Source organism: Grammomys surdaster, unplaced genomic scaffold (assembly GCF_004785775.1).
Source record: "Grammomys surdaster isolate TR1022 unplaced genomic scaffold, NIH_TR_1.0 125979, whole genome shotgun sequence".
NCBI classification, from domain to species: Eukaryota; Metazoa; Chordata; class Mammalia; order Rodentia; family Muridae; genus Grammomys; species Grammomys surdaster.
Window position 1 is genome coordinate 2,170,498 of NW_021620795.1, and position 16,662 is coordinate 2,187,159.

The following is a 16,662-nucleotide window of genomic DNA, read 5'->3' on the forward strand; positions in this document are numbered from 1 at the left end:
AGCTTCTGATGGCAGGGCAGTTTTCTAACTAGCTGCCTAAAGCCTGGGGTTTGTTCTAGTAATTGACTTGCCTGGGCTTGCCTGGACTTGCCCAGTTCTTAGGTATAGTCTTCTGAACTGCCATTGTGAAGCCTGTCATGGAATCAGTCTAGCCTTCTTAAGCCATGCGGGGGATGGACCCAGGGCCTTGCACATGCTAGACAAAATCTGTACATAGTGATCGATTGGTAGTGTCTGTCTGCTGTGCCAAGCAGAGTGACAGCCAGTGAGGGCAGAGAAATAAGGCAGGCAGGAATGGTGAGGGGTGGCTATAATGCTCCATCCTGCTCCTGGTGGGTAGGAACAGACCCTGCCTTCGGAGAGGACTTTCCTGTTTATCTCTACAGAAGGGCAGAGGAAATCACGGATCCATGAGGTTGTGTGGGATCCTGTTCTTTCATCTTATTTTCCAGGTTAGAACCCTTCACGTTCCTCCCTGTGGCTCTCAATATTCCAAAGAGCCAGGGTAAAAGAAGATAATTCCACAGAAGACCAGAATGGCTACAGTGTTGTAAAACGCTGTTATAGCCTAAGCTTCCTGACCAAATTTGACCCTTTGATATATGTGGTTCCTCTCTCACTTCCACAAGTGCTTGAGGACTTGTTAGAAAGCAAACAGAAGGCTCTTTATTCCTTGGCCCTGAGGGATGCCTTTCTACGCTGTTCTAGACTGGACAGCCCAGGTTTTCCCTTCTGAACCCACCACATTTGTTCAGAAAAGTATAGTAGTCTTTGCACTCTGCAGCATACTCCCCAAGGCTGCCAGCCAGTGACAGGTTGTGCGGTGAGTGTGAAGGAAGGACGTTCAACAGTGGGCAGAGTGACAACAAAGAATGGGAGAGTGGCTCTACCTTCACTATTACAATGTCATGTGATAATTTGAATAAAACCCAGGAGGCAACACCCATCCCTACCCCTGTCTGTCAGACTCTCTGCCATAAACTCCATGTGTTGCTCTCCCTCCCTTCTCTTCCCCGCAGAACACAACTTCAAACAAACAAACAAACAAACAAACAAAAATGAGGAGCACATAGCTGGAAACTCTATGCCCAGACTATCAACATCTTTTTGGCAATGATATTTCTTGCCTACTGATATTCTAGGACAAGTAGAGTACATATTAAGAACAGAAAGGTGAGCCAGACAGGTGGGAGAGGTGCCTGAAATTAGCACTACCTCATTAGCAAACAGAGAGTCAATTAAGAAGACAACAAGATAATGAGGAGTTTGGTAGTAGTTAGTGTTCATAACTCAGAACTCTCAAGGTTAGCAATGTATCCTCAAAAGAAAAAAAAATGCGGGCTTGTTGGGGATTGGTTCTAATGCTTTGAATCAATCCGGCCCTGCAAAGCAGTAATCTACGTGTCCAAATGCTGAAGGTCCTTGTCCCCAGCTGGATTTTGATCGATCAATAAAGAGTCAACAGCCAATGGCTAGGCAGGTAGACTGAGGTGGGACCTTTAGATTTGTGCGGCCTAGGAATTGGGAGAAGGAAAGGAGGGAGAATTGCCATGACTCAGAGGAGAAGGGTGGGATGGGAAGAGCTGGAGGAGAGAAAGCTGACCATCCATGTAAGAATTCAGATAAGTGGCCACTGGCTACTTCTCCCATTGGGCCTGGGGTAGCAAGGGAAGGTTTAGGAGTCTTAGGAGTACCAGAGGGACGTTTGCTATCAGGAGAAGATTTAGGAGTGTCCAATTTTTGAGCTAGTCATGGCATATCATAAATTAACTGATGTGTGTGTGTGTATATAAATCTTTCATTCGAACCCAAAGAGCTCCTGGGTGGGTGGTTGGGAGTGTGACCTGCTGGGAACCAAAGCAGTATAGCCAAAATCATCGCTACAGGGCTGCAGAGATGACTTGCAGTTAGGACTACTCTGCCAGGGGTCCCAAGTTTAATTCCCAACAACTACACTGTGGTTCACAACTATCTATAATGGGGATCTGATGCCCTCTTCTGGTACGCAGGTGTACGTGCAGATAGATCACTCAAAACTTAGAGAGAAAGAGAGAGAGAGGGGTGGGGTGGGGGAATATTTTAAAATCACTGATTATAACAAAACCTCTGGACCTGGATTGATTAGTAAGTTATGGAATACATCTAGGCAGGAGTACATTTAGATTAAGGAGCCAATAACCTCATGGTTTTCTCCGTCTTTCACCAAAAGCCAGGTTATCCATCCTGATAACATCTCAGTCTGTGGCAGCCCTGGGTCTGGACAGCCTTTGCTAAGGGGACTTGAATACCTAGAGTTTGAAGGAGGGTGGGAGAAAAGCTCTGACTTGCAGATTCTTGCAAGAAGCAGTGTGCTTATTGCGTCTACTCAGGGAAGGCTCATCTGGAAGGGCAGTCTTCTGTGGACTTCATGACCCCATGATAAGGACAGGTGCCTACCTACTCTAGCTGTCTTAGTTAGGGTTTCCATTGCTGTGAAGAGATACCATGACCAAGGCAACTCTTAGAACAACATTTAATTGGGCGGGCTTACAGGTTCTGAGGTTCAGTCCATTATCATCATGGCGGGAAGCAAGGCAGCATCCAGGCATGCATGGTGCTGGAGTTTGCTAAGAGTTTTACATCTTCATCCAAAGGAAGCCAGGAACAGACTAGCTTCCTGGTAGCTAAGAGGAGGGTTTCCAAGCCCACCCCCACAGTGACACACTTTCTCAAACAAGGCCATACCTCCAAATAGTGCCACTCCCTGGGCCAAGCACATTTAAACCATGACCCTGGGCATGTCTGAACTCTTGACAGTGACATATAAACCAAAACAATCCTACCTGTCTCTGCCTCCTGGATGTTGGGATTCAAGACATGAGCCACTCAGTATGCTATGCCTTTCAATCAGAGACAAGAAGCGAGGGCAGGGTAAAGATCTGGATGGATTTCCTTTCCTTTCCATTACTGAAGAGTGTTAGCTGGCAAATTCAGTGATCTGTATCAGGGTGGATGTGTACCGTACATAGGGGTGGGAGTAAAAGGGGCGTCAGTTATGATGAAGCTGCTGTAGACACGGAGAGTGCAAAGATGAGAGTTGGGGCTCAGATATAGCAGTAAAAGTTGTATATTGTGCTACTATGGGACTCTAAAGGAGGCCCTTTGCCTCCTTTTCCAGAGATAACACACATTCCCTAAGTGAAGTTTGACTTGTGTCTGAGAAGAACACTAATTTTCAGTTCTAGTTATGTGACCTTATGCTAGTCAGTTCCTGATTGTAGCCTTTCTTGATTGCTTCCTACATGTTAACAGAACTCTCCCTGGATGAAGAGTCTTGCTCTTCATTTTGTTTTACAGGGAACAGCACTTTGGAGGAAGCAAGTAATTTGTCTTAGGTCCCAGGAATAAACGTAGAGACAGGATTTCCCTAGAGGCCTTATTATGACATTGACATTCCTTGTCGTTTCATTGGTAGGATGCAAGAAGGAACTTGACATTTGAAAAACAAGTGCTTATTAAATTATTAATTTTAAAATTACTATTATTATATTCTTCGAGTCGCCCCAAGTTTTTGCGTGGAGAAGTCATTTCCACAAATCCTTTGGATTTAAAAAAAAAAAAAATCCCTGAGTGCTTAACCTCCTGCTGTGCCAACCTCCGGTTAAACTCAGAGTCTCCGGGGCAGCGGGGCAGGGCCAAAATAGAAGGGCCCGGCCACAGGGGCAGGGCCAGGACGGAAAACTGAGATTGAAGGCGGGACCTGGAGGAAGGAGGCGGGGCGAAACCGGGCAGCGCATGCTCGGTGAGGGCCTGCCAACCTGGGCCGCCGCTGCCACCGCCCACTCGGGGCTAGAGAGCGAGCTGCAGGCTGCAACCTAGCGGAGACGGGCCCGGCTGGGCGAGCGTACGGCCATGGCCCCGTGGCTGCAGCTCTGCTCCTTCTTCTTCACTGTCAACGCCTGCCTCAATGGCTCGCAGCTGGCAGTGGCCGCGGGCGGCTCAGGCCGCGCGAGGAGCGCCGACACCTGTGGCTGGAGGGTAAGGCGAAGGCTTCTCCGGGTTCCAGGTTACCTGGGGGCGCGTCGCGCGCACAGGTGCTCGCGCGCAGGCGAGCCGGGGCAGAGGGATCGCTGGACGCTGGATCTGCGAGCAACGGGGTTCTCAGCTCCTCCAGCCCATCCCGCGTCTGGATCCCCGGGCGCGCGTCTGCAGGTCCCGGGATGAAAGGGGCCGCCGACCCCTGGCTTTGTGTTGTTAATGAGGCGCGGCCGCTGGCAGGGGTCCGACTCCGGAGGGCGGGTGGCTGGGCGGAGAGGCGGGGGCCGTGCGCCCCACCCTTTGTTCCCGGCCCTCTGCCCGGGGGCTGCGCGTCCCGGATTGGGATCTTCCGGGCAGTCGGCAGGACCAGTGCGCTTCGGAGTCGGTGTGGGGTTCTTGCCCTGGACCTCCGGTCCACAGCTCTGCAAGGGCTCAGGGTAGCCAGGGAAGGGGACTTGGAGTGCTAGGGAAGGATGCACCCCCTTTTTCGCAGTCGCTTTGTTTCTTTTAGGCAGCGCCGTCACCCAACTTCTACCCAATCGCCGATTCCTAACTTTTTGAGAAACGCTGCTTCCATTTCAGCCTTTCGTCTGGCTAATGGTCCCCCACCCTACCCCTACCCCCACGTCCCAGCTTAAGTTGATGTTTTTGTGACCAAAGGGCAGCAAAAGTTTGTCCGCTCCGCCAGGTCAAAGTTGAGACCATGGTGGCTTCCATACTTTCTCTGGGGGCTTAGAAGCCTTCTTCCCAGAGCTGAGGTGTTCCTTTGATGATGTCTAGTTATTGCGGTCCCCTGGTTTGCGGACTTTGAACCTCCCACAGAGACGCGGGCGCTGCAAATCAGGCCACTCACACCTTCAACCCTATTGTGAGCACACAGGCTTTACACTCAGGCCTCCAGGAGCTTGTTTCCTCACCTAGAGAGAAGGAAGAGGGGGTGGGCGTGTTGTTACTAATTTCCCCAGGGCGCAGGGATACATCGGATACATTGGGGCAGTTTGCTTAGACCAACGTTGAGTTACATTTTTCCATGGAAAAATCTTTAACAGTCTCAGTACAGACAAGACCCAGGACATGACACCTCTGAGGGATACTTGGCTTACTTTTAGAGGGAATCACGGTTCAGAAAACCAGGTATGAACCAGGCAGCTATGGTTCTTTTACGCTCCGTGAACACTGTGGTTTCTTCCCGTTTAAGTAAAGCCTCACCATGTCTTATTATGTTCCATTGCAGTAAAACATCACTGTTAGTTTTAACAGATTCCAGATTTCTTTACGGTGATCTCAACGTTAACCTATCAATTTATAGAAGATTTCAGATCTGGACTGCTTATCGGCAGTTCCTGCCTTTCTGTAATAGTCTAGAATACATACCACTTGTAAAGTGTTAATATTGGGTCTATAGTGGTCTCTGAAAAAGCCAAAGCAGTGTTTGTGTTTGTTAGGAATGTATCCCTGGATATGACACCCCCCACCCCAACCCCCACCCCCTCCATGTTGTGGTCCATCAGGGCCACTGACATTCCTGTCCTCTTGAGGGTGATCTTAACAGCTCCGGCTCCGTGCCTACAGTCCTTTCCTTTAGTCATTACCCCATTCCTGGATGAGCCTGGGAGGTTCTGGACCTTATCCTGGATTCCAGGTGCTTTCCCATGGTTCAGTTCCTTCTGTAATTGCCTGCTTGGTACCTACCTGTGAGAGTAGTCCCTGCTTCCCCTCCTCATTACACAACCATCTTTTTTGTCCCTCCCTCCCTGTTACCCAGTTTCTGATTCCTTTCACACTGCCAGGGTGTGCTTGATTCTCTTCTGCCTTGGGAGCTCTCTGCTTGGCTTTACATACAGCTCTTGGGATGCCTCTTTAGGGAAGCCCTCCCACAATGCTTTACATTCAGGCCCCTTACTGTGGTGCTCTCCAGTTTTATGTGTTTTGTTTCCTTGGTGGCCACAAAGCCAGAAGCCCAATAAATCTTGGTTGAGGACATGTAGACTCTGTAATCTTTCTGTAAAATCCTATATTAAACGATTTGAAGACTCAAGGGAGTCAAGGCTAGCGCTGCAATCCCTGCTACCCAGGTGGGTGGGGCAGCAGGATCAATGGTTTTGGGCCTGCCTAGCTAAAGAATGAGTGTCAGGGCTAGCTTGAGCAACTTAGAGAGACTGTCTCAAAAAAAAAAAAAAAAAAAGAACATAAAACGAGTATTGGTGACATAGCTCAGTGGTAGAGTATGTGTGTGGTGTGACTGAAATCTGGGTTCAGTCTCCCAGGGGGTAGTGGTAGTGCCCAGCAGTAGAAGAGATCTTAGCACTGGGCTTCTGAGTGCTGTGTCTTATCTGTAGTAGGCCTTAGCACAGGCTGTGACCCCTGAAAGCAATGATCCTGGCTACAGCCACCTTTAAATCTTGGGAAAAACATCATCTCCTTGCTTTTTATCTTTCTAGTGTCTTAGCTCCAGTGTGGCTTCTTGCAGGAAGCACTCCTTGTCACCACCTCAATAATTAAGATGTCCCAGAGCTTGCTTTGTCTTGGGGTTCCAGAAGGTACTACTGTTCAGAATCTTGGATATCTGAGTCATATCTGCTTCTCTAACCAGGTCTGGTACTAAGCCTGTGGATGTTGACCTTAACTCTGAAGTGTCACTTACAGTCTAGTTGGGTCTGTATAAATATATAGAATAAGGGTCAAAGCCTGAGGCAGGAGGATAGCTGTGAGTTAAAAAAAAAAAGAAAAAAGAAAGAAAGAAAAGAAAAATAAATAAAAGGAAGCAAGCCAAGAAAAGGCTGGGAGGCAGCATTAGAATTGTAGCCGTTGGCAGAGCGCTTGCCCAGCATCCTCCAGGGTCTGGGGTCATTCCCCATTGCTAGACGGTAAGAAGGCTTGTAGTTGTAGCCTTTAGTACCAGCAGCACTCAGGTAGAGGTAGGCCGATCTCTGTGAGTTCAAGACCACCTAGCCCTACATATTGAGTTCTAGGCCAACCAAGAATATGCACATTTGTGCACATTTGTATCCTACCTCAAACAAACAAGAGTGAAGGTAAGTTATATATGTGATATGAACAGACGTGGGTATCCTGGGGTCTGAGTTTCTCTTAGAACCTTGCACCTTGAAGCCTGGAGGAAGGGGAAGGCCTGGATGCTGGAGAACAAATGGGTGAATGCTCCCTTAATCTCCAGGGGACATGGAGAAACCCAGGCCACTGGAGGACTGGCTATTTTCCCAGGAGAGCTGCTCTCAGAGCGGTGCACTGGCCTGGTTTAAGTGGTCAGGTTTCACAACCTCCCTATGCCTCATGGGGTAATTAAGGAACGATAGCATCTCGGACACAGCTCAGTGTTTTAGAAATGATCTGTGGGCACACTTCCTCAACTACTTATAGGGAAAAAAAAGCCTCATAGTCTTTGTCAGGTGAAGTTGTGCTTTGAATGATACTGTTTTTTCAAAGGAGTTACAATTTATGAAGCTTCTAGAGGGACTGGCCCACACAATGACACTGGCTCCACTTTTTCCCATTACCTTGATTTTTTTTTTTTTTCAATGTGTGTGTTTTATTTCATTGATTTACTGGATTGGGTTGTGCAGGTGTGCACTCAAGCAGAGGTGGGGGGATGTCAGGTGACCTGTTCTATTACTTTGTTTTACTCCCTGCACACAAAGTCTCTCACTGACCCTGGGTCTAGGCTGATAACCAGCAAGTGTCTGTGATCCTTCTGTCTCTGCCTTCCACAGTCACTCACAGTGTTCGAGGTATAGCCACACAAGTATGGGTGGCCATGTTTGACTTTTTTATTGGGGTGGTAGAGATTGGAGCTCAGGTCTTCTTCCCTGCACAAAAAGTGCTTGTACTCACTGAATCCTCTCTCTAGCCCCAACTCTTACTTTTTGATAGCAAATTTGTCCTGTCTGTGATGGATAACTTTGTGCCTTAATTTGTCAATGCCTTGTGCTGAGAGGTTCCCAAACTTCCCCCACTGTCTTGTTAAGAAGAAGGAATTCCAAAGCCAGGCTTGTTGGTCCATACCTCTAAACACTTGGGAGGCAGAGCAGGAGGATCAAGAGTTCAAGACCAGCTTAGAGGCCAGATGGTAAATTCTGGGCTAATACAAATTATTACATAATGACATCCTATCTTTAAAAGCAAGCAGACAAGTGAACAAATAAACAAACAAACCAAAACCCTAAAAAATCCATTTTCACAAATCCCTGTTTAGTAGCTTTTCCTGTGAGCTGTTTCTTGTCTCCTACCCTAGATAGTAGGGTACATATTTCCTGGTCTATTGTGTCTGAGCTACCCATTTCTAAACGTCTTCCCCATAAAGAGTGTCCTCAGCAATTCGGAAACTATGCTGGCACTGTCTTTACAATGAAGAACAAGTTTCCCATTTAAGGCAAATATTTCATCTCTAAAGGTAGAAAAGAATAGGATGGTACTGGGGTGTGTGTATGGAGGGGGGGCGTTTCCAGCTGGTTAAAATTTAGTTCCCTGATAAAAGTCCAATCCAAGAATTCTCCCTGGCTGAGAGCCCAGGCTTGTTTATTTGATTCCGAATTGGATGCGTTTCCATTCACTTGCAGTTCATGGCTCCCAAGCCCCATATCAGGTCTGCTTGTTCTGTGGTGGACCGCATTCCAGATGCTCTGGTGTCCCTTACAGAATTCTTAGTTAAAAATTATTCTAGTTTTGGCTTGACACATTTCTTTTAGAGCTGTTTGGAGAAGAGTGCAGTGCTTTCTTCCAGCCTGTTTTGCTAGTTAATTAGGAGCCTGCCTGGCCTTTGTTTTCTTCCACTCTTTCCATCCCTCATCCATCCAGCCCTGTAGTTCCTGAAGTACCTGGTCCATTGTGTTAATTACCAACTCAGTGATTCAGCCAGCAAGCACTGTTTAGAGCATTGCTTCTTTCCAAAGGTGGTTTCTCAAAGATATATCTAGAAGCTTTTGGTATCAAAATTGCCTTAGAAACCTGTTGGAATTGAAGGTTCAAGGTTAGTGGTACCTAAATGAGAGTATGGTAGAAACCAGGAGTTAGCACTGGTACAAAGTCGTAGGGTAAGATGATTCTGGTGCTGTCTCAATGGCTAGACATATTGCTGTAGTGACAGGGTCTCCGAAATTAGAAGAGGAAGGGAAAATACATTCCTAAATATTTAAAGCCAGTCACGTTGGCTTCAAATTATTTCACTGGACTTAGACACGCAGCAACTTTGTCAGAACACTACCTGTAGTGAGGCAGTTTGGAGAGTCCGGGGTTGTGTTTCTGGAGAGCTAGTTAAGCAGGGCATCCTGGCTTGGGTGGGGTCCTCTGGTCTAAGGCTTAGAGAGGAGGCCTGGGAGAGAAGAGCACATGACACTTCCACTGGGATTCCTCTCCAAACAGCTGGGTTTGTCTGGAAAACTGTCTGAGGGAGTAGAACAGGATCCAAATCTGTCTCGGTAGTTCAGACCTGACAGCCTCCCTACAAAGGAAAGAACGGCCCATGCTTTCTTCAGGCTTTATTTTAAGTTGAGTATTTTTCATGCTTCATTTGGCTTAAAATGTGTTGAGTGTTTTTTTTTTTTTTCTTTCAAGCCCCTTTTCCCTCATCTGTCCCTGAACTTTTCACTCATGGTGCCCCAGCCCACCCCTCCTCCCTCGATGCCCCCACGCCCAGCCCAGCAGATGTCTGCTGCTGCTGGGGCCACTCCATCAACAATTTTATTGTCTTCTTTCATTCCCGACGGCCTCTTTTGCCTGCCGGTGATGGATGGCTTTTCAGGCTTCTGGAAGCTGGGGCCCCACCTGCCATTTGTAAGACTATGGGTCTGGGGTCTGGGGGTGAAGGGATAGCTCAGGTACACATGGCAGGTCACCGGACTATATATATACTTGGGACAGCCTTCTCTCCTGCTGCTCTGGCATCTGCACTTTTCCCATTCTACCTTCCCCAGATGTGGACTGTCACAGCTTTCAGGGAGTCTGAAGCTATCTCTGCTTCCAAGGGGGCCAGACTTGCTTAGCCGGTGGGAGGCATTCACTGCCTTTAGGGCCTTGTTTATCTTTGGCTGGCAGGAAGCTCTGGATGGTCCTGACACAGGATTAGGTGACTGATGGCCCTACAGCACATTGTCTCCCCTGGGCCCAGGCCTTTGAAGCTTCTCCTGGTGGGAAGTGAAGAGACTATTTGCTCTGTTAAAATGCCTTGGTATTTCCTCTGTTTAACCACAGGCCACTTCCCCTCTGCTACTCAGAACCCGGCAGGGGCCACCAGCTGATTGAAAAGACACCAGCCCTAGATGGATCCAACTGAAAAAAATAGCCTTAACTGCTGATTATGGCTAGGGCAAGTCTAGGAATCTACTAGGTAGTTCCTTGTGGCTCTCAAAATTTAGTCATAGACATAATTCATACATAAAGTCCCAAATGCATAAGTGAGTCCTTTTTAAATGCGGGAAACCCACATTAGAAATTAAAATTGGGCATGTTTTATCTCCATATGGCTAGTTAACACATGTCAATCAACAGACTTTTAAAACACTTGGTCAGTTTTTTTTAAAATAATTATTTATTTTTATTTTATGTGCATTGGTGTATTGCCTACATATGTGTCTGTGTGAGGGTGTCTGATCCTCTGGAGTTACATACAGTTGTAAACTGCCAGGTGGGTGTTGGGGATTAAACCCAGGTAGGTCTAGAAGAGCAGCCAGTGCTCTTAACCACTGAACCATTTCTCCAGCCCTCAGCAGATTTTCTTAATTGTGCTTAAGAAGGGCACAGTGTCTAGTCACACTGTGCTAGTCACTCTGCCACTGTGTGTACTTGTGTGCACACAGTGTACACATGGGAGACCATGGGAGAAGTTTGCAGTTTGAATGATACCTTGAAGATCTCTAGGGAGACACTCTAGTTCTTTTTCAAGCATTATCTTGAAGAAGGTTTACTTAATAACATAAGTCAGGAAACTAATAAATAGAACAACTTAAAAACTGTAATAAAGAGTGAGAATCAAAACTTTGGCTGGATCCTGCTTGTGCGAAGGGTCTGACCAATAACTAGTCACTCTCTAGCAGAGACTACTGTTTCAACATTGACAACTCCTTGTTCAAAGTCTCCATTTAAAAAGGGCCTCCCTTTTCTTTGGTTCCTTGTTTGGAAATGTTGGGGGAAGGTGAATATAGCTAATTAAGGCTACAACATTTAAAAGGGGGGACTTAATAGGCACCATCTGTCCTTAACAAAGCGCAGCAGAGTAGATGACAAAATGAAGATGTGATGTGAACCGCACGTGACATTCTCTTCTGAAACGGAGGTTGGCCTATAAATTTTCTGGTTTAATAGTGTCAATGAAAACTGCCTCAACTGTGCATGTTTACAGAGCATTTCCTTTAGAGTGAGCCCAATGCTAAATGCCAGAGTTAGGCACGGCTTTACAGGGGAGTGGTGATTATTGTTGGAAGTTTAATGCAGTAGAAGGTTGTGCCTTTCACCGTGCTAAATCTCATCTAAAAGACATTAATTGGCACGAGGCTTTGCATTAAAACTATTACACTGAAGTTACTAGAAAAGCCATGAAATATTGAAGCGTATCAGCTTTGAAAAGGGAATGGAGATTTATAGATATCACTAATTAAAATGTTTAAACGAATTTTTACATGTCCCATTAACAAACACATCTTCTAATGCACCTTTTGGAAGTCATGAATGATTCAGCCTTAAATACAACTCCCACTCATCCCCAGCTAAAAAGAAATGGCAGAGGGTAGGGTGGTTCAGTGGTAGAGGTCTTGCTTGGTACAGGTGCGTGCTTGCACACATGCGTCCACCCTTTATATTCTTAAAACCTAAAAAGAGTTTTTCCAAGGGTCTGTTTTGCCCATTTTGTAGATTTTCCTCTGTGTTGAATAGCAACCCTTTACAGAACTCTGGCTGTGGCCCCGGATTTCTTCTCTGAGCTGGCCTGCTCTGTTCAGGAGTGGGAGGGTTGATGGGAAGGAGCGCGGTGGGGGTGGGGGAGCACAGGTGGGGTTGGGGGAATGGGTGGCTTTCTTTGAGTGAAAGGTGCATTTTCTTAAGATGGACCATATGGTTTAAAAACTTTGCCCTGGGATTTTATTCCATCCAGGTGATTTCTGTTTCCCCCCCCACACACACCCCAACTTTGCAGTACAATGAAGGCCAAATGTAGGAGCAGTCAGCCTGTGTTCCCTGCTGGGTGACAGTTTATGGCCTCCTTCTGGGGTATCCACATTTGCTGTGGGTGAGGCACTGACATTCTCCTGATTAGAGTTTATTGTAACTGCTCAGTATCCTAAACTAACTAAAGACATGCTTGGAGGCAGGAGTTGTTGTTGTTGTTCCTCCTCCTCCTCCTCCTCTTCCTCCTCCTCCTCTTCCTCCTCCTCCTCTTCCTTCTCCTCCTCTTCTTCTTCCTCCTCTTCCTTTTCCTCCTCTTTCCCCCTCCTCCTTCTGGTTTGTTTGTTTGTCTGCCTAAAAACACTAAAAAAAAAAAAAAAAACCAACTCAAGTGTTATTATGTCGTATCATAATGCCAGAGTCTGTCCCCCAAAAGAGGAACATGGTCTTATTGCAGGGATGGTTTCTGAGCCAGCAGCACCGAGCCTTTGCTCCTTCTGCACCATCCTGCTAATTTCAGAGAAACAGGTACGCTGCTCCTCAGGCTGTGGTGACCCTTGCAAAGCATTTTAATGACAAGAGAGTAGCTGAGGCCCTGCTTGCAGGCCACCTTGGAAGCAACTCTGGCATCTTGTTCTGCCTCAGTTTCCCTTCTTGTCTCTACCCTCCAGATTAGTGAGAATGCAGCCACGCCATGTTTGCAGCCTAGGCTAGCCTGTAACTCACTAAGTAGCCTAGGATGTCTCAAAATTCAACTGTCCAGCCTTGAGTCCTGATAGTACAGCTATACACCACCAAGCCTGAACTTGAGTAGGGGGTGCTGTTACAGGAGAGCCACATCTTGTGGTGCTTTCGAGAAAAGGAGTGTTGGGACTGTGCCTCATTCCCTGTGCCAAGGATGAGAAAAATGTAAACCATTACTGCTGAGCACCAACTAAATACTAAATAATCTCAGGTTTTCCCCCCTTAGTAGTGGCTCTCTCACTCCTGAATATGTTCTTTATAAAAGAGGTACAGATCTCAGATCTCATTTTGTCGTTGATCGTGCCTTCCTGTGAATGTGGCTCATTTTTCTGAGGTCACATAGATGACGGCCCATGAACATCAGAGGTGCTCCTTGCCTTTCGGGCCGGGGGAGGGATTTGCTGGCCAGCTGTGGTAATGAGTTTTTGTGAGCTTTGATTTTCATGCCTCACTTCCCTGTGGGAGGAACTAGATATTTCTGATCTTACCTCTGCTCATATTCAGATCCAGCCAAGCAATCAGTGACTTCCCAGGCTTTTTTGTGGGAGCCTGTGGGAAAAGTCCTGGTTGGCTGGTTATGAATTAATGAAATCCTTAGAAGGCTTCGCTAAAGATAGCTCCTGTGGTTTGGGAAAAAAGAAAAAGAGAAAGAGAAAGAAAAAAAAAAGGCATTGCCTTTTAATTTGAGAAAGAGGTCATGGAGTTTTACCAAAATTAAGTAAGAAGAAAGAAAACCCAACATCTGGTCGTGCTAGCCAAAGACTGCTTCGTGGCTGTGGGTTCCCAGTGCACTGCCCGGTGGGGCTCACTGCCCAGACCCCTCCTGCTGCCCTAGATGCTCAGCCTCTCATTGTTCACCCCTTGGGTTTTGAAGTCATTGAGAGACTGGAATTCCACTCCCCACCGCTTCTCACTTGAGTGCATTTCCGGTCCGTCCCCTGAGCTGTCTTTTTCTTAGTGCGTGGTTAAGTGCATAGTTTTTCCGAGTTGGCCAGGTCTAGTGTAATCCTTGGCTTTTATCCTACTTAAAAGGGTTAGGATAGATGATGCTGGGGAGTTCGGGCAGAAGGTGGGGAGGGGGATGTTAAAGAGCTCTAAAAGACTTTTAAAATTAGTAGGAATTCTGATAAGAGAGAGATAAATTGCTTGGAGAGTTTTAGGAAAGGCAGAGGATTTGCAAGTGACCTATGACTTTTTAAAATCCTGGAAGTAGAGAGCCTTAGGCAGGAGGATGGAAAGTTCAAGGCCAGCCTGAACCACACAGAGAAATCTTGACAAAACTAATGTAAAAAGCAAATAAAAGCAGAAACAATATCTTAATTGTGTGTTATATACATACTACTCCCAGCTAAGTGAATGATAAACCAGTTTGTGTTTTTATTTAAAAACATACAAGTATTCATTTGGTGTTGTCTGCATTAACATTAAATTCTTTTCCTTTCCTTTCTTTTCGTTTCTTTCTTTTCTTTTGGCTTGTTTTTCAAGACAGGGTTTCTCTGTGCAGCCCTGGCTGTCCTGGAACTCACTCTGTAGACCAGGCTGGCCTTAAACTTAGAGATCCATCTGCCTCTGCCTCCCAAGTGTTGGGATTAAAGGTGTGTGCCGCCACCTTTAGTTAAATTATTTTCCTTTTTAATATTAGTATTTTGATGATAAATCTGTAGGCATCTGCAGCCAGCCACGTGTATGTGGGGTAAAGAGGGGGGGGGCACTGTTGTGTTCTTTCTCCTCTATTTAGTATTCTGAAATCAACTCTGGGAAGATGGATGGGGCAGAGTAGGAAAGGGGGGTACTCTTGTCGCTGGGCCTCCGCCACTCATTGGCTTGGGCTGTTTTTGTCACCTTTATGTAAAAAAGGTTCTTCCTGTTCTCATGATCAAGGCTTTCCAGCCTTCGCTTATAGATATCAACTGTTAATAGATACGGGACCTTTCTCAGGCATAAGCAAAAATTTATTTGTTTGTAAATAAGAATTGTTACAGTTAGAGGTCTTTCTAGCAGTTAGGGTTTTCATTGTCTTAAAATATGTAATGTTTTCTGTTAGGGCTTCTATTTTACTTTATTGAAGGTCTAAAGGAAGTAGAGGGTGTCCTGAGCTCTCCTGTAACAAACCCTTTCCTGTGCTCTCTGGAAAGTATCAGCACTCTTTCTCGAGCGCACTAGGTTTCTGTCAGTCCCGGGGCTTGTTGCGAATGGTGATAGATGTTGCCTTCTGAGACCAGGAACAACTCTTGAATACCCCTGTTTGGCTCCAGCAAGTTCACGGCTGAGTGCTTCTTCACACCAAAATTCTGCCATTTCTTTGTGCTAAGAAAACACTGAACTCTGTTTCCAGCAAGCCCAGTTCACTCAAAACACGTCCTCAGAGTCAGTTTCCAGCCTTTTTGAGTGCCGTGAGTGCTTTTGCCTGAGTTATTAGAGTCTCCTTCACACAGCTCCTTTAGTGTAACTTGAATTTCTATCTCCTGCCTAATTACATGGCTTTTCTTTCGGGTGTTTGTACCTCACAGACTTAAGGGCCAAGACCTATAAAGTTAATATTGGTAATTTTTCAAAGTAAGTTAAAACGTCAAAAAAGCGACAAGTTGTTATTCTTACAGGGTACCAGGGAAACGACAGACAAAACCCCCATCTTTTATTCATAAGTCCAGGGGGACTGTGAGGGCTCAGGGAGGCCTATGTGCCTGGCGTTTGTTCAGCTTGCAGGACTGGGCCTCCTCCCCTGCTGGCCATGAAATGTCATGTGGAGATGTAATAGTGGGACATTCAGTATCCAGAGAATGGACCTCAGAGGTTCAACTTTGCTTTTCACTTTCCTTTTCTGGCACCAAGTCTTCAGTCTTCTTAGTGGCCTGACAGTGAAAGGCCAGAAAGCAGTGGCTATTCGAATGCTGACAAGGATGGAGTACAAGCGCGGTCCTGTGGGATGCCCAGGACCCCTATGCTGGAATGTACAGCAACACAAAGGCCATGCGAGGGGCACTCAGGAGGGGCAGCAGCTTAGCTTGCCTTTGCTGGGCCTAGTTTGTTCTGGTCCCAGGAGAGACTTCCTGTTTCCATGGTTACACCACCTCAGGTTTGGTTTGGTAGGTCCAGAGTGCAGGGTGCTTTGATTTCAGAATTAACTGTTTCTGTGTTGAGGTCAGAGAGCTGGGGCCGTGCAACTGCCCAAGGTTCCATGTTTTCTCTAGATGAAGAAAACCCAGGCAACATTTGCTACAAGACACGAGTTTGATTCAGATCAGTTTGTTCTGATTGGGAGCGGCTGGGAGGGATTTCTGGAGAGACTTCTGGTGGTGGTAGCCCTGAGTAGGTAGTGGGCCCTTTATGCATCCCAGCATCCCAACATGAAAGAGAGTTATCTAGCACTGAGCAGCAGCATCTTAGTGTTGGAGCTTTTCAATGCCTTTCGCTCCACCTTCTGCTTCCCAGAGCCCGGTGACTTCATACATCTGCACATAGGACGATTCGCCCCCAGACTCTTGCAGACATATGATTAAGCTCTCGTGGTGCTCCTTGAAGATAGACTCTGAATGCAACTACTATCTTACATGCAAAAGACTTTTTCTTTTTCATGCAATAATTTGATCAAAGCAGCCTAACCTGCACCTCTGTTTTTGTTGCTCACGGATGGTCTGTGGATAACATTACATTTTTTCAGCATGAAACCCAACACTTCAAATCCCTAAAGCAGTCTCAAATTTATGGTTAATAAAAGCATTTATTGTACTGGATGTCATCTGTTATATCACTCTGGGGCTAGAAACTGGCAAGCACTGGACAGGAAATATT

General features: G+C 46.4%; 1 protein-coding gene across 1 annotated transcript in view; it reads left to right on the forward strand.

The window, feature by feature from the left end:
• Positions 1-3,891: 3,891 nt before the first annotated feature.
• Positions 3,892-16,662, forward strand: part of Il17rd (interleukin 17 receptor D) — a 65,457-nt gene continuing 52,686 nt past the window's right edge. The window contains exon 1 of the mRNA XM_028754099.1: positions 3,892-4,017. Within this exon, the coding sequence (XP_028609932.1) occupies positions 3,892-4,017 (126 nt within the window). The remainder of the gene's footprint in view (positions 4,018-16,662) is intronic.